Below are 21,927 nucleotides of genomic sequence, written 5' to 3'. Positions count from 1 at the left end.
CTAGCACACTGAATGCAGGTCCATCCTGTCTGATTCTCAGCATTACCACAGGGAGAGGAATGGCTGATCCCATACTTCACAGTGGAACGTCAGACTGTGTCCCCATATGCACCTTCTCTGCAGGGTCTGTGTGTCTGCTCTCTCCTCCATGGGACACATCCCCAAGACAGCATGTTTTCTCCTCACTGCTGTGGACACAGGCTGGTATCCCCACCTCCTGCTGGGACCTGGACTACTCACCACCTTTCCCCGACATTAAGGGAATTCTATTGGGGGTGATGCTGTCAGCTCCCTACCCATCAACCAGCCTTTGTCCGCCAACAAAGCCACTGGGCCCTCGGTGTGCACGTGTCCTTTCTGACCACTAGACCCTCCTGGAGGAGCCTACATGGGAAGCAGTAGGCTTCCTGAGTCTCTTTCCAGTACTGAACACTTTCTCTGATTCTGCCATTTAGAGACAAGACCCCATGTAGGAATGCTGTGTCTCTAAAGGTATAAGACATGGATGGCTTCCAGCAGCTGTGTGGACTCTGTCTTGGAACTACTCAGAAAATTCTGAGGTGTATGAACAAGTAGGGAATCTCTTAGGGGCTCTAGACACCTCTGAGACAAAGCCATCCTCCTCACAGTGGTGGAGACATGGATTCTGGAGCAGGGTTCTGGCACATACTCTGGAGCTGGGTTGGTCCTGGGACCTGCTCATTGCCCTTTTACCATATATCATTTGGGCCTTTACCTACTGTTCTGTGTCCAGCAGACGAGAGTGCTCCATTCTGGAGGGATCAAGTCCCTTGTGACCGTCTCTGGGAATGCTCAGATCTTCCTAACATTGCAGCTTTTTTGTGTGTCTGATTTTTGATGCTCATGGAAGTGTCGTGACTGTAACCTGTCTAGGACCCCGTATTGCTGCCTAAGCTTAGATTTGTGTTGGTGCTATCTCCAGCAATCAGTGTGGATTCTCTCTGTCTCTGTCTCTGTCTTCTGTCTCTCTCTCTCTGTATTCTTTGTGGTGTGTGTAACTTCTGTGTGTGGTATGTATAGTTTTTGTGTGGTGTGTGTGGATGCTTACCTCTTCTCCAAGTTCATCTGCTGCGCCCCCTCCCTGCCCCACTTTAGAACGTGACCTCACTTGGAAAGAGGGTCTTTAAAGAGGTGATTAAAATATAAGGCCACTAATCAACGAGACCAGTGTCCTGATAAGAAGAGACAGGGACACAGTTACACACAAGGGAAGACCACGCCATGTACAGGCTGGGTAGAGAGAACTCAGAAAAAACCAACACGCTGCTACCGTGAGTGATTTAGACCTCAGCTTTTGGAGCTTTGAGGCTGTTTGTTCTGCTGTTTGTGACTTCCTCCTGGACATTTAGTAGAACACTGTGTGTGAGGTGAGCTTGTAGCAAATGTCAACAGGGTGGTGCTAGGCTCACCACGGTCCTAGACCATGTCCTTGAAGCATTTATCTGCTAATGCTGAGTCCGTTGGTGGAGGGGGTGTCCCATAACAATATCTGTAGGTCTTTGGACCCTGAGATGCCGGTGGCTGATGACACTTTGGCTGCATTTCCTGGCCATCTGTATGTTGGTCCCCTGTAAAGCTTCCTCAGTCCTCCAAATAACATACATGTAGGGAATATGTTGGCACACCTAGATAAGGGCCCATGCCAACCCCACCTACAGACCAGACCATGCAGCCTGGGGTCAGACATATTTTGGCCTCCAGGACACAGTCAGAAAAGAAGCTTGTGCAGGCCTCCAGGGAGGCAGGTGATGGTTACACAGAGATTTTGGGTTGGACCAGCATGGGCTGCCCCAGCTGGGTGCCAGCCCAGAGAAGGGCCTGTGGAACACACCATTTGGATGCTATCCTGTCCATGTTCCTGCATCTCAAGGCCGTGGTCTGCCATGGCCCAGCTGGTAAGATGTGGTGGTTCAGCAAGAGCTTTGCACTTTTTGAGAGCGTGGCAAATGTTCCTGCGGCAAGACTCATTTTTCTTCTTTAGTGGCGGGCGCACCGTTATTTATGTGAATGTTAATTTGCGACTGGGGACATTCCCCGACGTGGTCCTCATGCTGATCAAGACCTGGGAAATGTCAGCGGGAACATCTGGCAGGGACAAGTGTCAGATCTTGTGATGGATGGACAGGCCTGTCGTGGTCCCAGGGTCTGTGCCTGACTTGCTGACCCCTCTGTCCTGGCTGGGGCTGGCAGCCTGGCTGTACTTCCCGGAGGTGTCTGTCCTTGGCTCTGAGGCTGTGGGGATGAGGGAGCTGGCTGTGAGGACCTGAGTGTGGGACATGATAGATTCTCAGAGACAGGCCAGGTCCCATGGGAGCTACTTCAGTGTTGCTTGATTTAATGGGGGGAGGGGAGGGTAGCCAGTCCCTGCCCTGGTCCCTGTAAGTCGTCACCCTTGCTGGGGTCTTGCTTGTCCCGTTTTCTGTCTTCTCTTTCTGTCCTTGCCCGTTTTCACCTCCCTACTTCCTTTAAACACTTTTATCTGTTTCGTGTTTATGCCCTTCATAAAAACTTCAAACCAGAGCATAGGGCTTGGGGAGACGGCTCAGTGGGTGATGCACCTGTCACACAAGCACGGGGGCCTGAGTTTGGGTCCCCCAAACCCACATAAAGCTGGATGTGCTACACACGTAATCTCAGAGCTTCTACAGTGAGGTAGGAGATAGCAGACTCCCCGGAAGTTCATGAGCACACACAGTGGCAAGCAATAAGAGAATAAACAAGGCGGAAGGCAAGGACAGACATCTGAGGGTGCACCATTGCATGTGTGTGCTCATTCACACACACCAATATGCATGCTTGTGTAAGGCATGGCTTGTGCACGCGTGTACACACACACACACACACACACACACACACACGCACACACACAGATATTTAAAAAATAGAATACTCAAGCCCTAACACTACCTCTTCATCCCATGAGTCCAAGCAAGTCCCACATCACTGTTACTGTAATGTAAGTGAGAACTGGTTATTTTGTTAAGCTGTCCTTCTGAGCACCCCACACCCATCTCTTCTCACCCTCTCTTAACTGTGCAAATCGACCCTCTTTTCACTCCAACTCTACCGAGGCTTAGAGTCCTCACAGTCAGCCGGGGCTGGGGCCGGTATTTGAAATAGAGAGAGCTGGAGGTCTTTCTCTCCATCGTTCATCTTCCCGGATGTTATGTGTGGAGATGAGTAAGATCTTACCCTCCACAGATGAGAGCTGCCTTCTCAGACACCCATGGGTCACAGACTAGTTTGATCCTGGTGTAACACCCAGAAAGCCCTTTGACTTAGCACACGTTATAAATTTAGTAAAGCTCTTTTGCAAGGCATAAGATTCTTTAAAACAATTTTATTATTTATATTTATCATGATAGAAGGTATTGTTTCCTATCATGTGACTTATGCATTCTGATTATTTATTTATTTGTTTGTTTGTTTGTTTTCCATGTTTACTATGCAACCTGATTTCAGTTATTGGGAAGGTTTATATTAGTTTACCAGTGGTGATTTTTGTGACTTTAAATAGAATTTACTTATTTATTTTTGGTTTTTTGAAACACGGACTCATGTAACCCAGGCTGGCCTTGATCTCTTTATGTAGCTGAGGATGACCCTGGACTCATGATCCTTCTGCTTCTGTGACCCCAGTGCTGGGATTACAGGCATATGTCACCATATCCATCTTATTTTTTTCCTTTTAAATAAACATGTATTTATTGGCATTAGCTACATTTCTGGTAGCTGTTAACCCACCCATGGAAGATGAAAGCAATCCAACTATTTCTTTCTGCTTTCCTCTACCCCTTCTTCATTTTTTTTGGTGGGATTTTCATTTTTGAGGGGTGGGCACATGTTGTTTCCTTTCACTTATTAAATTAGCCAAGGATAAATTATTTTTATATTTCATAGCTTTACTTCCTGGACTTATGGTCTGTAATCCTAATTACCACAGGGAAACAGATGTAGGTACCAGTTCCTGTCCCTCAAACCCGTGATTTTCCCCTTTAGAGAGAACTGATATTGAGGGACTAGAGAGATGGCTTGGTGCTGCTCTTCCAGAGGACCAGAATTTGGTTCCCAGCACCCACATCAGGTGGCTCCCAGCCATCTTTAACTCCAACTCCAGAGGACCTTCTTGGATACCTGCAGTTATGTGCACATATATACACACAGACACAGACACAGTCTCAGACACACATACACAGGCATGTGCACACACAGACACAGACGTCTCAGACACACATACACAGGCATGTGCACACACAGACACAGGGTCTCAGACACACATACACAGGCATGTGCACACACAGACACAGGGTCTCAGACACACATACACAGGCATGTGCACACACAGACACAGGGTCTCAGACACACATACACAGGCATGTGCACACACAGACACAGGGTCTCAGACACACATACACAGGCATGTGCACACACAGACATAGGGTCTCAGACACACATACACAGGCATGTGCACACACAGACACAGGGTCTCAGACACACATACACAGGCGTGTGCACTCACAGACACAGGGTTGCAGGCACACATACACAGGCATGTGCACACACAGATACAGGGTCTCAGACACACAGACACAGGGTCTCAGACACACATACACAGGCATGTGCACACACAGACACAGGGTCTCAGACACACATACACAGGCATGTGCACACACAGACACAGGGTCTCAGACACACATACACAGGCATGTGCACACACAGACACAGGGTCTCAGGCACACATACACAGGCATGTGCACACACAGACACAGTCTCAGACACACAGACACAGGCGTGTGCACACACAGACACAGTCTCAGACACACAGACACAGGCGTGTGCACACACAGACACAGGGTCTCAGACACACATACACAGGCGTGTGCACACACAGACACAGGAAATCACGTCTGGCCTCATAAAGTGTAAGTGAGGAGAATGGGGGTTGAAAGCAGAGCCTTTCCGAAAACCTTAGAGCAGCAAAGAGAAACGAGTTCCTGGATGTGTCCCACAACCCAAGGCTCTGACTTGCACAAGGTTCCACGCTCAGTTGGGAGAGGTAGACACCCATCTGAAACCCTAAGTTTCTAAACTGGAAACAGCCCAAATGTCCATTATGTAGTAGACAGACACATAAACGGTAGCAGATACATGTGGTGGAATTATTGTCTGGCTATAAAGAAGAGTGAATAGTTAATGATTCTACAGTATGAGCCAACCTCGAAAACATCATACATAGTGAGTGACTCTAGCCACAGACTCGTATTACATAGCTTTGTGTATAGGAAATGTCCAAAATAGGAATATTCGTAGAGACAGAAAGTAGATTAATGGTTGCCAAGGTAACTAAAGACTGATGAGGCTAAGAGAATTGGGGTGAACGTGTGAAATGACGGCCAACACATGTGGGCTTCCTTTGGGGTGAGGGTGCTATGCTGACATTGGTAACAGGAATAGTTTAATTGTACGCATTCAATATATGTTTAAATGCATGAGTTGTGTGGTTTGTGAATTATAGTTCCATAAAGCTGTCATGTTTTAAACAGTACCAAAACTTATCGTGAAAGTTACTCCCTTTGCACTTATGTTTTAAGCTTTCTCTTTAAGTCAAAGGCAGTCTTGTTTAATGTGGAATAAAAGTTAACAGCTCTCTGATGTTTACTGTGTGTGTGTGTGTGTGTGTGTGTGTGTGTGTGTGTGTGTGTGTGTGTGTGCCCGTGCACGCACACAGAGGGCCGAGGAAGATGTTGGGTGTCTGCTCTATCACTCTTGGCCTTATTCCTTTGAGACATGGTTTCTCACTGAACCCAGGGCTAGTCTGGTGGCCACCGAACCCCATTCATCTGTCCCTCTAGGGACACAGGGATGCACACAGCCACTCCTGGCTTTTTGTGTGAGTTCTAGGGATTTGAACTCAAGTCCTCAAGTTGGCGTAACAGCGCTTTTGCCCACTGAGTCACTTCCCCAGTCGCTACAACCTTTTTTTTTATAACAAGTGGAGATCATGGTTCAGACTTGAGGTCTTAGAAGATAAAGGTATTTGGCTGGAATTTAATAAAATTGGGTGAGACACAAATCATGATGGCATTAAAGAGAGGCTGCATTTGGATGCCCTCTGTGCTCATCTATCCTGGTTTTCCTCAGGGTGGGAGAAGCAGGAATATGTCTTCAGCCGACCTATTCCCTGCAGGGATATTTGAATTAGTGGCTTAAGTTCTTTGAGCCCGAGAGGCCTCTATAAATGAGGCATTCTGCCTGCCTGGAGGATTTTTGTGGCATTTCAATTTCCATCACCATGTCTGGCCCACAGGGGTCCCTTCAGTGACACCAAGTGCCCAGGGAATGGAGAACAGTGCCACTAGCATTGAGGTACGAAAGAAGGCCACGCGTAGACGGGAAAGGACCTGTGGGGATCTTCTCAGGGGCAGAGGAACAGCTGCTATGGTTCTGTCGGGAGGCCTCACATGCCCGGAGATGAACTTAGCCTTCATCTTGCAGGCAGCGGGAACAGCTGGGTACAGTTCTGGTTTTCAGTTGGCTGGTTTCCTGTTCACCCTGCCCCCTGGAGCTGTGCTTGGCCCTGTCAGGCTTACAGATAAAAGGCACTGAGTTCAGAGGTCACTGCCCTGGCCCCTCCCTTTTCAGAAGAGGAAAGGGCTGACCTTATGACAGGTGTTTGAAACCAGTCACCTGGCTCTATGTCCAGTTCTCCCTGCCTGTCACTCCCTCCGCCGGGCCCTTCAAGGTGTAGCCCAGCATACATCCAGTTGAGCACTAGATGAAGTGCTGAGGGCATCTGACTTGTGCAGCATGACCTGAGTCCCAGAAACTGACTGGTCCAGTTTAGGTCAAGAGAGAAGTGAAAGTCCCAGAGGATGTGAAGTTAGGTCCAGAGGGGAAACAAGGCCCGACAGGCAAAGTCTTCAGGGCTCCGTGGAGCTCAAACAGTTCTGTCCGAGTCACTCCATTCCAGTCAAGCCCGGGAGGCTCAAGTTCAGCCATAGCTCCTCACTTCCTGGGAAGAGAGCGACGTGAACAGGACTTGCTCTCCGAGAAGAAGGAGAGTGGGTGGCACTTGACAAGGACCACACCCGTCTACCCCAGATGCTCGGTGTGGGCCAGCGAGATGGCTCGGCCAGTGAAGGTGTTTGCTACACAAGTCTGATGACCTGAGTTGAATCCCCTGAACTGACAATGTGATTTGGGCACACGCATGTCCCCCAAACAAACAAACAGCAAATACGTTTTTTAAAATGCTAAGAGAGTGGGGAAAGCATGGGCTCCAGTACAAGGATGCTCTACAAACAGACCTTTCCAGAAGGGGCTGCTCCAGAAGGCACAAAGCAGGAACTGATAGAGGGTTGTGTGTGTGTGTGTGTGTGTGTGTGTGTGTGTATAAGCATCTTCTCACTCCATGGACTGTGTTTGCCCATCCCTTTCTCACTTCCACACAGTGCTGGGCCCACCCCTTGCCCGCCCCTTCCTCACTTCCACACAGTGCTGGCCCACCCCTTGCCCACCCCTTCCTCACTTCCACACAGTGCTGGCCCACCCCTTGCCCACCCCTCCCACACACAGCTCTTACCCTTTCAGAAAACAGGAGATCAATATGCAAAACCACTGCCTAAGATGCAGAGCTAGACCGAGTCCTCTCTGGTTTCAAGGGAGTGGCTCAAATCAGATGCAGCCTGTTGTGATTTCAACAGGAAACATCTCTCAGGAGCCCACACATTCAATGCTTGGTCCTCTGCCAGTGGTAATATTTTGGAAGGTTCTGGAAACCTTAAGTGGGGATTCCCTGGGAGTGCTCCTTAGGAGTCTATACCTGGTCCTCAGTGCCTTCCTTCCTCTTCACTTCCTGTCTTCTATGAGTTGAGGAAGCTCCTCTGCCTCACATTCCTGCCACCATGTTGTCCCTAAGCACATGGGGACAAGCAGTGTGCACTAGGCCTAGAATCCTGAGCCAAAAGAGGTCTGTTCTCCCTTTAAGGTGCTCTCCCAGGCATCTCGCCACAGCTAATGCACAGCTTTGTGACTGCCAGGGAAGCCCGACTCCTTTCCCACAAAGTCCCCAGGGTTGCTTTGGTCTTACCCCGGCCTCTGAGAGAGCAGGTGGGGTCCCACTGAGCAGGTTTTGTCAGGAGGTATCCCGGGAGTGGCAGGTCTAATCTGTGTACTGCTTCCTCTTAGGCCAGCAGGAGACTGGGCTTGTTCTTGAAGGGAGGTTGGGTGGTGACTGCTGGATGGTCCAATTGGATGGTCCAACTGGACCTCCTGGGTTCTACAGACAGCAATCTTGCCAGAGGCATTCATGTTGGAGGATTCTGGTGGCAAGCACAAAGTCTGTGTGTGTGTGTGTGTGTGTGTGTGTGTGTGTGTGTGTGTTAGAACAAGGTGGGGTTGGGAACAGCAGGGAGCTGAAGCTGATGCGGTCTGCCATGTCCTTCACCCCAAGTCAGGTTCCCTCTTGGTTTGGGCCAGCCTTTCTTTACCATTCTTTCTTTCTGATCTTTCTATCTCTCCCTCCCCCTGTATGTGTGGGAGTGTGTGTGAGAGGCAGGTGCAGTGTGCCAGTGTGCTAGTGTGCATAGCTGTGTGCAGAGCAGGACATCAAATGTCTTCATTTGTCACTCTCTGCATCATTGCCTTGAGACAGGGTTTTGCCTAAGTGGGTCAGTCAATGAGCTCTAAGGACCCACCTATCCCTTCCTCCTCAATCCTGGAATTACAGGCATGTACAGTCGATACTGACTTTTTGTGGTGGTGCTGGGGATTCGAACTCAGGACTTCATGCTTGTTGAGTGAGCACTCTTGTCTACTAAGCCATATCCCAGGCCCTGTTCTCTCTTGATTGTCACCAGCACAACTTGGATAAACACATGACAGTTCTTGGACTGTAAGTTGCAGAAATGATAAGTTTAAGCCACAGACCTGGTTGGAATCATGCACGCACAAGAAATGTCTGCAGCTTCTGGCTCCCGTGCGAGGAGGTGCTGAGGGCGAGCAGCCAGCTTTACCAATGGGAGTATGATGCCCACTTGCGTTTCCTACGATACCCCAGCTTTTAACACGTCAGAGTTTTAAATGCTTTAAAATTCAAAGTAGCAGAGGATGGCTTTGGATTGTAATACATTTTTTAACTTTTAATTTCCATTTCCAATGGCTGCTTCACCATCAATTAAACAGCAGAGGAGCTGGACATAGAGGAAAAAGAAGTCAAGTCCCATTGTGTAATTTGTTGAGATCTGAACACTGGCAACTTGACTTGGTGTCCAAAGTGTGGCTGGGCTCTGGGCCCTTGCTGTGACACTGAGGCACAGGATTGAGTCCTCTGTAGGTTTCCTTCTGCCCCATAGTAGAAAGCCTGTTTGAGTTTGACAAACAATCACAGCCTTGCTGAATGAGAGTTAGGGCCAGAGTACCAGGCTTTCTGCAAGACACCCAGCTGGACAGGCATGGGGTAGGACACGGGCTACCAGCAGACGTCCAGCAGGGTGCTCCCGACAGGCTGCTGTGCTTGAGAGATCTCTTTAATATTTATTGAGTTGGGAGAGGGAACAGATTTTTATTAATAAAAATTACATGTAAAAACAGATACACTTGCCACTGGCAGCAAGAAATCAAAGTCCTGGGGGGGAAAACAGTAAAAATTAGCTCATAGTGTGTGCCTCGTTCCCCTGTCAATTTTCCTCTGCCGGCTTTTAGACAGCTGGTTCTGGGATGCATACTAAACTGTTGATCCTCCGGCATTCTGTTAATGAACACTGCTCTCTTTGGGATGAGCCCCTTGTGTGGCATTATTCAGCTCAGTGGTCTTAGGGGAAGGTCCTTTGATGACCTCTGGGTGATCAGTGACTAGCCTCAGGCTGGTCACCCATGAGGTTGGGGATGATCAACCCTTGGTCATGGAGGCAGCAGGCCTTCAGGTTCAGGGATGGTCAGTGGATTAGTTACTTGCCTAGTCGCTGGGACAATGCACTGGGTTCACAGTACAGTCCGTCACTGCAGGGATGCCATGGCAGAAGGAGCTGGTCACCTCGTGTCCTCAGCCAGGAAGCAGAGAGTGATGAGTGCTGTCATCTCTTTGCTCCTTTTTCCTCAGGCCAGGACTATTGGTGAAATTATTAAGGCCACTCCACGTAGTTAAAAGGGAGGTTTATTTTGTGGGGTAACTTACAAGTGAAGGGATAGTTTACAGGGTCCGGCAAAGGTGTAGCACAGTCCGGCGGTGTTCTCTGGAGAACTCTGCTTGGTCTGCCTCCATCGTCCAGGGTCCAGGAACCAAGAGAGCCGGCACATCTGGATCTTGGGTCTTCAGGGTCCTCTCTCGGCCCCACTTTGTAGGCGTGACAGTTACCGAAGCCTCAATGGGGGTTGGAACTTTCAGATCAAAGCTGGAATGGCTACCCACTACACAGGACTCCAGTGTTTATCACAGTAGCACCCACATTTGAGGTGGGTCTTCCCATCTCCCTTAACCTAATCTAGATAATCCCTCACAGACCAGCATAAAGATTCAATTCTATGGTGACTCTCAGTCCCATAGAGCTGACAAGATAAGATCAGTTATCCCGTCAACCACTGGTCTTGGGTGGTCATCTCTCCTTAGAGATCATCATTGATCTTGGGTGGTCAACCACTGGTCTTGAGTGATCATGTCTTCTTAGAGATCATCATTGATCTTGGGTGGTCAACCACTGGTCTTGGGTGGTCATGTCTTCTTAGAGATCATCATTGAACTTGGGTGGTCATCCCATTGGTCTTGGGGACAGCTATCTTTTGTTGTCAGATAGGGTCATGCTTTGGTGTTGGAGTGGCCACACACTGGTCTTGGAGACTCTTTCTTATTGTATTCACATATTGGTCTTGGAGATAGATTGACTTAGGAAATGGTCGTTCATTGACTTTGGGGGTAGATAGTCACTTACCTTGGGAGTGACCATGGTGCCTAGTCTCCCACTGGTCAGCCTCTGGTTTTGGGGGGTAAGTGCCACACAGGTTTATCAATATGACATATGTGTGCATTTCATGATACCCAACAGAGATGGTTTATAGGATCCTAGTTGTCAAGGAACTAGTCAAACACCTCTATCTGAGAGTACTGTCAAGTTGAGGGCTCTGGTCCCATAAGAAAACCTGAGTAAATTGGCTTCACACTTGATACTTATCTCAGATTTATCTCTGGGTCCCCAGCATCTTTTCTATCCGGCTGAGCGACCTTAGGCCAGATGCCAGTGTCCCCTGGGTCTCCAGTTTCTTGGTTGTTGAGTGGATCAGTTGTCCTTTCCCTTGCACAATTGCTGAAGGAGCATTTGAACCTGGGGACATATGCAAAACCAGGTGACCCAGGATTCTAGTGCCCCTCATGGGGATAACTCCAAGGGTTCCCAGCTAAGCAGCTTGGGCTCTGGCCTCCCAATCATGACGTCAGTTTGACACTGTGCTCACTTCAGCCCTCCTTCCGATAGGAGGCTTGTTGAAGAGAAGAATCTGACAGTAGTCTCAGGCTATCTCCTGTTATCCACCAGCCACATGCAGCTTCTCCTCACCAGGTCAAGCACGGTCCTCAGAGCTCAGGGCTGCTCTGCACATGTCTCGCAGGCTGGGATGCAAGGATTTTTTCAGAAGAGGGGGCTACTCTGTGTAGACATGATGCCCTGGTGTTCCTCTGTTACCTTAATAGGACTCATCTTTCCTAGGATTCCACCCATGAGAAGCTCTTTCCGGGAGGCCTGAGCTCTGATTCCTAGTCTCTGTGTATCCCTGGGAGGCCTCTTCATCCTCTAAGCCTCAGTGTCTTCATTGGAAAGCAAGCAGAATACGTGAATATCTTGACGTGAGGCCCACCAACAATGTGTGCTCTGGTTCTAAGGGTGTCCCAGGCCTCATGTGCTTCTGTATTAATTATGGTAGGGGAGGGATGACAGACCCATCCCACTTACAGCTGAGGAATTGGAGACCCAGAGAGCTTTGGCATCCTGTTTGAAGTTACCCATCCAGAAAGAGGGTGCCAGGAACCCAGTAAACCAGACTCCCAGGCTAGCTTGTCCTCTGTTAACCCCACTGGGGTTAATTCCCATGCTCATTCAAAGGCATCTATTAATAAAGATGTATTCGAGACGCCTGTCTCCTCTAAAACCACATGCATGGAAGTAACTCTTGCTGTTGTAAACATTCTCAGCATTCAACAGTGGATGGGGACCACCCTCTTGTCTTTACCACCATGCGTCTCTCAGAGGACATGTCCTGATGCTTGGGGGTCAACTGTTCACTCAGCCAATAAGCATTTGCTTGGTCCCCACCGGGGCTAGTAGTGCCCTGGGAACTGGGGATGAGTCATAAGTGTGGGGGCCTGAAGGGTTCCCACTAAACCCTCAGCCCTCACGGTCCATTGACGTCCTTCCACTTCCATGGCCTCCTGGCTTTCCTCCCTGCCATATACACAGTGGATCCTGGAGGGTCCTCTGCCTTTCCTCTTTCTATGCCTCTCAGAATGGCTCCTCCTTACCAGGCCAACCATTTGGCCCTAGTATTGCTTTCTCGATGCCATTGATGTAACAAATGACTTGCCAAGATCAAAATTCATTCTCTCACAGTTCTGGTGGCTGAAGTCTACAGTCAGCATAGCCTGCTTGAGTTCCAGGCTTCTGCCGGACCGAGATCTCCCTCTTCCAGTTCCGTGTGGCTGCTGACATTCCTTGTGGCTGCAACATGTTGACCTCTGTCTCCAGGATCACATCTCCATCTCCTCTTCTCTGTCTTATCTTCTTCTGCCTCCTCCTACATGGATGTAGGTGTGTGGTTATATGCAGGGCCACACTGATAGTCATGGGAACCCCCCAAGCTGCAGAGCCTCAGCCGAGTCCCTTCTGCAGAGCCCCCTTACCACCACATGTACACCTTGTGATGGAGACCTGGCTAGATTGGGGTAGGAGGACTTTTCAACCAACTCCAGACCTGGAAGTACTTCTGGCCCTGACATCCCCCTCCTAGTAGAATCAGATCTGTCCCCACATGTTGTTCCAATTTTGACTTCTTTATATTCCTGGAATCTATATGCCTCATCCAGGCCCTGCTGCCACCTTCCCAGGGACCCGCAGCTTGCTCTCAGCTCCCCATAACCACTGACATTCTTCCAGTCCACCTTGTTCACAGCAGCTGTGAGTCACACGGAGGTCTTCCTTACCCAGAAGTCTTCAGGCTGCTGACTACCCTTCCCATGGAGACCTACTCTGCATTACATGCTATGAGCTTTCCCTCCAGGTTCCCAGTCACTCAAACAGTCAGCTTGTTCCATTGACGGTAGCCCTCCTCTCTAGGCCTTTCTATGTGCTGTGTCCCTCACCTGCACACGGTTCCTCTCTCTAACTTTTCTGGCTGATAGGAAGGGTTGGGGCAAGTTTTGGTTAGACATCATTCTTGTTTCTTGAGTCCGGCCGGGCCTGATGCTTCCCTGTGTAGCTGGCTCCTCCACCAGCCCTTGCCTGTAACTGGACTGCTCTTCCCAGTGGGCAATATCCCCTGGCACCTGGGCTCTCCCAAGGTAAAGGCAGCAGGTGAATGACCACATCTAGCATCCTACACTAGACTCACGCTGATGCCAAATGCTTAGCCGGCCCCATTAGAGTACCAACTGCACTTCTGTCCTCCAAGCTCCCACCTAGCGACAGTATAGGACCCCCAGGGCACCCTGAGGTCAGGGAGAAGGGGGACGACCTATACAGCTATTCTGTCTCTCTCGGTCAGGGTGATGATGTGACAGATGCCACTGGGTTATTTGAGGGGGCGAATCATTTCTGAACATCTGGATGGGTGATGCCAGGGACCGGACAAGGAACCCTAGCCAGTATCAGCTAAGTTCAAACAACAGAGACACCAGCTCTTCTGATTGTCTGAGAGAACCGGAGGCCCTGTCTTTGGTGTGGACTCCCCTACTTCTTAAATCTGAACCAACCAGTGGGAGCTGCGCCAGTCCCCCGCGGGTTGTAATTGCATGAAGTGGAGGAATTCCGTCCCCAGGCTAGACACAGTGTGAGCCTCCTGACGTGGGGATATGGCGAACTGAAGAGGCAAAGTGTGGGAACTGGAGTGACGGAGGGGCAGGTGAGCGGGGTGGCACCAGGTGACTGAATCAGAGAAAGGATCTCTGGGAGGCTCTGAGCCTGCTGGGAAAGAGAGAATAGGGGTTTATTAGCAGGTGGCCCAGGTGAGAGATGGCAGCAGGAAGTCCATCATTAGTGTAGGGCAAGTTCGGGGTCAGTGGCTCAGCTGTGTTCACACACAACCTAGCGACCATTGTGAGGCTCAAACAGGTGCAGGCTGAGAGCCTCGAGTGACACAGAACACAGTAACCTGAAAGCAGACAGAAGGGTCCAGCAGGAAGCCCCACGCAGTCAACACCCGTTATAGAGTCTGGTCTTAGGGTAAGGGTAGACAGAGGCAGGGAGGAGGCATAGAACTGTGACCAGCCACAGGGATGTCTGTCTGTCTGAGGTGTCCATGGCCAGGGAGTGTGTAACTTAATTTTGTCAAAACTATATTTTCCAAGAAAAGTGGCAGTTTCCTTTTCTTTAAGATTTACGCTTTATTTTAAGATGTATTTTTAGTTATATGTGTGCATGTGTCTATGTTGGGGTATGTCCATGTAAATGTGGTTGTCCTTGGAGGCTAGAAGAAGGCATTGGATCTCCTGGGGCTAGAGTCCCTGGATGTTGTGAGAAGTCTGACATGAGTTCTGGAAACTGAACGTGGGACTCGGCAAGAGCAGCAGACAGTCCTAACCACTGAGTCATGTCTGCAGTTCCTGCGATTTTTTTTTTTTCCGGAGCTGAGGACCGAACCCAAGGCCTTGCACTTGCTAGGCAAGCGCTCTACCACTGAGCTAAATCCCCAACCCCCCTGCGATTTCATTTTAAAAGGTGAAATCTCATCATTTTAGTGGTTGGATTCGCAGCATTAAAAGTATTGTTTGGGGCTTTAGAGATGGCTTACAGTAAAAACACTTCCTACGCAAAATATGAGAGCTTGAATTCAAATCCCCAGAATACACGAGCAGCTGGGTGTGGTGGTGTGAATGTCTATAATCCTAGCACCCTATGGGAAGGTGTGTGGGGGGAAGGAGACAGGAGGATCCCTGAAAGTTGCAGGCCAGCTAGCCTGACATACTCCGTGTAAAGACCACAATGGGACCCTGTTTAAACCAGGTGGAAAGGTATCGGAGATTGTCCTCTGACCTCCACATCTGTGCTGTGGCATGCATGCTCATCTGTCAAGACTTGGGTTTGACTCCCCAGAATAGGGCATAGTGGCATATGTCTCTAATTTCAGCACTCAAGAAGTGGAGGCAGGGGTTAGAATTTCAAGGTCAAGCTGAGCTATGGAGTTGGTGTGAGAATCCCCCAGCCCTCTCTCTTAAGAAAGCATTGTTTAGCTGGGCGGTGGTGGCGCATGCCTTTAATCCCAGCACTCGGGAGGCAGAGGCAGGCGGATCTCTGTGAGTTCGAGGCCAGCCTGGTCTACAGCGCGAGATCCAGGAAAGGCGCAAAGCTACACAGAGAAACCCTGTCTAGAAAAACCAAAAAAAAAAAAAAAAAAAAAAGAAAGAAAGAAAGCATTGTTTGGGCTGAGCTGAATTTGTCTGTGGGGAGGTGCAGTTCTTGGCTGATAGTTTTGACCTGTCTTGGAATGACTCTATATTCCTGGAGGTGGCCTGTATCTGATGCACCATTGTGTCCTCCTAGGCCCACATACAGACCTACAGCTATACTTGAACTCTCTCAGGCTGCTCTTGACATTTTGGGCTTTAGAAAGACTTTTCTGGAAGGAGTATAGAGATTCGCGGTGGGAGTTATTGCCTCTCTCCAGACAGGGCTCAGCACCTTCCTGCAGCTCAGGCTTCCAAATGGAGTCTGAACAGCTGAGGACCCCCTGCTTAGACCTCCAGCTGCTGAGGTGTTCCAGAGGGAGGAACAACCCCTAGGGGATCCTCCTTGCTGCTCTCCCTTCTCCGTCTGTGTGCTAGGAATCTGAATTTCTCTGCTTTGCCTCTGCAGGCAGGTCTGATCCGGATGGAGGAGGAGGAGTTCTTTATTGAGCCCCTGGAGAGGGGGCAGACGGATCAGGAGGCTGAGCAAGGCCGAGTGCACGTGGTGTATCGCCGTCCACCCACTCCCAAACCCCCTCCTCTGGCGGGACCCCAGGTTCTGGACACAGGTAAGGCTGCTGTAGAAGGGCAGGCTGGGTGGGGAGCACCGGATGTCTGCTGACTGTCTGTTCCTGGTTCCCAGGGAAACTCAGGCCTCCTTCTGCAGGCCCAACTGGAGGCTGAAGTTGAGCCCCAGCCTCACTGGCTCAGGAAGGAGTTCATGGCATGTGGGGTGCTGGGGTGTTGAGGCCCAGGGCTCTGCTCTGAGTACATATGGGTAAGAGTGGAGATCCCCCACTGCTTACAGGTCTAGGGTCCTCACAGAGGGAAGAGAAGACTGTCTAGTGGTCCATCTTCTGCGAATGCTGGGGAACAGGAGAGAGCTGTGTCAATACAGACAGCATCTTGTGTCCTCCAGACAGCCCCTGTGTCCTGCTCCTGTACTACTGCAGTCTCTGTGATGGTGCCTGCTTCTATCCCAGGGTTTCCATGCTCATTCAGAAGAAAAGGCCCCGAGCATTCTTTTTCTACACCTTCCCACCCCAGAACACACCTTGAAAAGACTCCAGAGTAGCTCCAACAACGTCGATGTCTTCCACATGTATTCACAGGATCTTAGCATTTTCAACTTAGAATCACAGGGTGCTTTGGGTCCAGGAATATGAGAGGAGCTACTGAGTGACTGACTGGCCACCTGGCTGTCGCCTCACCAGTCTTGCCAAGAAAGCCCAACCCACCCCAGAGGTCTCTGGATTTGGGCTACTGGTTTGTATGGCGGTCTGAGTCAGGATCTAAAGTGCTCTTGCAGGTCCCAGGGTCCTGGTGTGTAGATGAGGCTTCCTTGCCTGTCCCTGGCTTTTGCCAGGCAGCTGCGTATCTGGGCATTTGAGTGCTTAGCCCTCAGTCTTGGACCTGGACCCCAGGCTGAGTAAAGCCATGAAAGGTGGGGACAGCCATGGACAGGGGGCCCAGAATGTTGGGTCAGGGACATTTGCAGGCATCTAGTTAGTAGATGCCCCTGACGGGCCAGCCCCTCCCTGGGCTACGGTTTATTGAAATCACCCCACTCCTCTAAGGGAACCCCAGCTCATTTATTTTAGCTCCCTCTGACAATCTGGTTTGACAGATCAATTGGGCACAGCCTGGCAGGGTACCGTTCTAATTTTAAGACACCAGGTCAGGTACCTCAGTAAAGGAATTGTTCATTGGCACACTGGTGTTCCCTGGAGATCATATTTCCAGCTGCCCCTTCTTCCCTGGTAATGAATAAGCCATCTACTTCAGCTGTCAACAGCTGGGCTGCTGGGGGCTACCTGCTCAGCCTTCTCCAAGCCTTTGCTTCTCTCCCACCCTTGGGCTTTCCTGCCTGAGGGTAACCCTGGAGGGCTGAAGGGGAAATCGTCCCAGAATGTGCCTCAGACCTGGAGGGAGGCCTCCTCCTGGACTCGCTCTCTTACCAGCCAACTGCCTTTGGACACAAAGTTAGCTTTCCTTCCCTTATAGCAGCTGACAGGAGTTAGAAAAGTCCGTCTCTTCTTTGGCCTCGCTATTTCTTCCAGTAGGGCTGATCTCTACGGGAAGAGCCTGGGTGGTTCTGGCCTCTTTCTTCCAACCCCTGGGCTCAGGCTGGGTGAGGTGGAGCCTGCACTATGGAGCTGGCAGGCTGCCCTTGGCTGTGTCTCCAATCCCAGATTCCATATTGGGCTTATCTTCCTACCCTGGGGCCCTTCCCCCAATGGTCTAGCTGGCTTGGTTTTGTTTTCTGGACCGTGCTTAGCGTTTTTTTTTTGGCATCTTCTGTTGAATAGTCCCTTTACCTCACGATCCCATACACACATCCCTAATGAGAACTTGGAACTGAGAACATAGGGAGAGGAATTTCAGAATCAAACCAGAAACCACTGACCCCAGACAGACAGTGCTGGGTGAGATCAACAGGCCCGGTCAGGAGGAAGCTGAGCTGGAAGGTGGGTGGGTGGGGCCTGGGCATCAGTCTTCAGAAGAGGAGATGAACCTGTCCAAGGCTAAACACAAGGCCACGGTCTCGGGCCGCAAGCCCAGGCGCTGCAGTCGGGAGCTCAGGCTTGTGTGTGAGTGTAGGTGGGAGTGAGTCCTGGGCTTCTTTAGATCACAGGCCTGTGCTGTGGGGGCTAAGCCTCCCTTCTGAGCCTTCCTATCCAGTGTCAACAGGATGAGACCCTGTAGACCACTGAATGTCTGATGGTCCCCAAATGGCCCGTGGCTAAGACGGACTCACTGGCTGGAGGGGGTCCAGATAGTTTATGCCAGAGCTGGGCCAAGGGCCCAGGGTGACCTCAGACAGTTCAGTTTTCCATCAGCTTGGGCCCTGACAAGGCACAGAATGGCAGTTGGAACTTATAAAATCTGTGTCCCATGACTGCGTATAGCAAGGCAGAATATCTTAACGGGCTCAGGACCCTAGGGTCTCAGTGCAAAGGCTTTGCTTGTGTGTGTGTAGGAGAGGCTATGGGCTGTCCTCAAAGCTTGGTCCCTGGGAGGCTAGGCTGAGGAGGCAGAACCTTTAGGAGGCGAGGCTAGCTTGTGGAGACTTTGCCCTCATCAGGGGACTCATGGAGTTGGTTGGGGCTCACTTATCATTCTTATAAGTGCAGATTTTTATAAACTGAGCTCACCACACATGCTTGATCTCTTCCTCATGGCTTCTCTGTCTCTCCACTGTGTTGTGACTCAACCAGGGGGGTGGTATGCCTGAAGATATTAGCACAGAGCCTGTGAACATCGCAAGCCAAACAAACTTCAGTACTTACCTCATGTGTTTTGGTCTAGTAACACACAGTAGACTCAGGCACCAGGGGACTTCATTAGCCCATTTTATGTTTTGATTATGATAATAAAATGCCTGAGTCAGGGAAACTTCGTAAGAAAGGAGGTTTATTTAGCTGACACTTCCGGAGGCTGAAAGTCCAAGATCAGGTGATCCTATTGGTTAGGTCTCTGGAGAGTCTCTGTATGGACCATGGCAGAACTGCACGCTGAGGTAAGAGAGCTCTCATCTTGAGGCAGGAAGCCGAAAAGTGACACACGGAAACCAAAGCCGGGCATCTGATAGGAACCGGACAGATGCACGCTGGAAGAGGCCAACTGCCCAGGCCAGGGTGAAGCTGGGCTAGAGGGGAGGGTGGATGGGGACTGGTTATTGGAGGAGATTTAACTATCCAAAGCTGAGTCGTAGGTCTCAGTCTTGGGCTGCAAGCCCAGACTCTGCCAATGAGAGCTTAAACTGCTGTGGGTCTGCCCCAAGGCAACCACAGGATCTGGGTTCAAGACATCCCAATAAGTATTGATAGAGAGGGAGAAGTCAAGACCCCAGGAAAGGGGAAACTTATGTGTCAACTAAAGTGTGAATTCTGGGTCCGTCCTTAGACCTTGTCCTAGTGTCTGTCTCTCATCATTGTCTGGGCTTCTTGAAGATGGAGCCAGCACTGGTGAGTGCAAGAGCTGAAGCCCCCGCTGGGCCAGAAGACCCACTCTGCACTTGGAACTGGGTGATCTTGGCGTGTAACTTGCCTCTAAGCATAAGACAGCTGCAGAACACCAGCTGCATAGACACGCATTATGTCATACTTTTGGGGACCAAAAGCCAGCGATCACTGTCACTGAGCCGAAATGGGGATGTGAGCAGGGCCACACTGCCTCTGGAGATGCTAGGAGGAAATTTGTTCAACGTGTCTTCAGGCTGTGGGCTGCTGACTTCCCTTGGCTTGAGGCTGCATCCCTCCAGAGGCTGTCTGCATGTCACTTCTCTTCCTCTGTTTGTGTCTGTGTCCCACCTCCCTATGCCTCCATCTTGGAAGGCTGGCTCCATGTAGGTTTCCTCTGGGTGGCCCAGGAGCACCTCCCCATCTCAAGTTCCTTGATCTAATCACATCTGATGAGCATTGTTCTGTGGTGGAAGGTGCCGGTAACAGGTCACAGAAGTCAGGACTCCCTCTCTGCAGTGACTCCCTTTCAGCTAAGTGCAGAAGACGAATCTGAGTGGGCTCTGCAGTGCATGGCACTCCTGTGGAGCACCCACTCACAGGAGCAACTTGATCCCGTCTTAGCCAGACGTCACCCCACACCTGGGAAAACCAGACAGATGAGGCCACATACACAACATCTGGCCTCACTGCTGCCATCAAAAGCTGTGTCTCCACTGAACTTGGGATTCTGTGACGATCCCTGTGTCATGGTCTAGATATTTGCTCTCCCTTCCATACCTACGGAGCTGTCTGTACAGTGTCCCACCCTTAAGACAAAAGCTGTAAATTCAGGTCTTCAGTGAAATCAGCCGCACACAGCAAACAACGAAATCCACTCCTGGCCTGGCTTTCATCCCCTCCCCCCTTCCCAGTTCTGTGGATTAAACTCAGGCCCTCATGTACGCTTCCTTCCTTCTCTTGACCTTGCTTTTTTATAGGTAGCCTCATGGATCTGGGGCAGCTGAATATTTTAGCATCAAGAGAATTCAGACAATAATTTTTATGAGAACTCTCCAGTGTTTTAAAATGTGGCTTCAAATTTCAGAAAAGCACCGTATGGACCAAATAAAACAGGCCCCTCCCATTGGCCAAGGCTACTGAGATGCAGAGGCTAAAGCAGTTTCTGTCCTTCCCGTTGGGCTGCTTCCCTGGGGTCCCCCTGGCTATACCTTGGAATGGAAATGGGGCAGGTGGTTCCCGCCCTGGGGACCTGCTTTCTGGGCTGCTGTGCCCTCAAGCCCAGCTGTACACACTGCCCCGGGGCTGAGAGAAGTCAGATAGTCCTGTGCCAGTGACCTTGGCTGCCGCCTCCTCTTCAGAAGCAGCGGGTGCCAAGCCTCTGCCCGCTGCTGTCAGGCTTGGGTGTCCTCCCTGACGGGCACAGGAGGTTCCACACCACAGGAGTTGCTCTGCCCTGCTGCTGCCGAGGCGAGCCTGCAGAGAGAGGATGAGGCGTAGGCACCCAGTGGCTCCTCCACGTGGCTGAGAGTGGTCCGGAAAAGTCTCCACCTGTTGGCCCGTAGCCAGCCCTTCCCCTAGACTGGGAAGCCAACCCCATCTGGCCAGACTTCATCGGGTTACCTCTCCTTGAGCTCAGATAGGAGTTTTCCAGCCTGCACGGAGCCATGCAGGGTGAAGTGGGGTGGGGGTGGGGCAGAGCTGATGCCCAGGGGCTTAGTGGGGGGGATGTAGCTACAGCTGACCCAGGATCTGAACAGTGTCCTGCATGCAGTGGGCAGCCATAAGAGGTCTCTTGGGATCTGACCAAGCATCCTGCACTTTGGCAAGCCTGCCCAGGCTGCAGTGTGCTGGAGGTTGGAAGGAGGGATGCCATGGGGGTGGGGCAGAGAGGAAGAGGGTAAGAGAGCAGAGGCTGGATAAGCCTCTGGATGGGAAAGAAGGTGTGAGCGTTTACTGGCCGGCAGATCACCAGGACTCAGTTTCATGTGGATGTGAGGTGTAGGTAGAGGGCTTAGCCCAAGGTGAGGTCTGGATAGTGGGGAGGGGGGAAGATTTGAGAAACCTGACAGAGGTACAATGGCGAAGGGGTGCAGACTCACTGACAACCAGATGGAGGGGCGTTCTGTCCTACAGATGTTCATACGACTCTCAGCTTTTTGTGGTCATCGCAATAGCACAGCAGACTGTGGCTTAAAACAGCTTGATGTGGTCTCCCAGAGCTCTGGGGGTCAGGAATCAAAAGATGGGTCTGTGAGAGCCCTCCCGCATCTCCCGGCATCTCCCAGCGTCAGCCTGGTGGCT

At 50.7% G+C, this 21,927-nt stretch overlaps 1 protein-coding gene across 1 annotated transcript in view; it reads left to right on the top strand.

Annotated features, from left to right (window-relative positions):
* The window catches only part of Adamts2 (ADAM metallopeptidase with thrombospondin type 1 motif 2), a 210,082-nt gene that overhangs the window by 55,992 nt on the left and 132,163 nt on the right, over positions 1-21,927 (top strand). The window contains exon 3 of the mRNA XM_052758023.1: positions 16,071-16,230. Coding sequence (XP_052613983.1) covers positions 16,071-16,230 — 160 coding nt within the window. The remainder of the gene's footprint in view (positions 1-16,070; positions 16,231-21,927) is intronic.

This window comes from Peromyscus californicus, unplaced genomic scaffold (genome assembly GCF_007827085.1).
Source record: "Peromyscus californicus insignis strain IS unplaced genomic scaffold, ASM782708v3 Scaffold_3__1_contigs__length_106647218, whole genome shotgun sequence".
Taxonomy (NCBI): Eukaryota; Metazoa; Chordata; class Mammalia; order Rodentia; family Cricetidae; genus Peromyscus; species Peromyscus californicus.
This window is presented reverse-complemented; position numbering and strand designations above follow the sequence as displayed.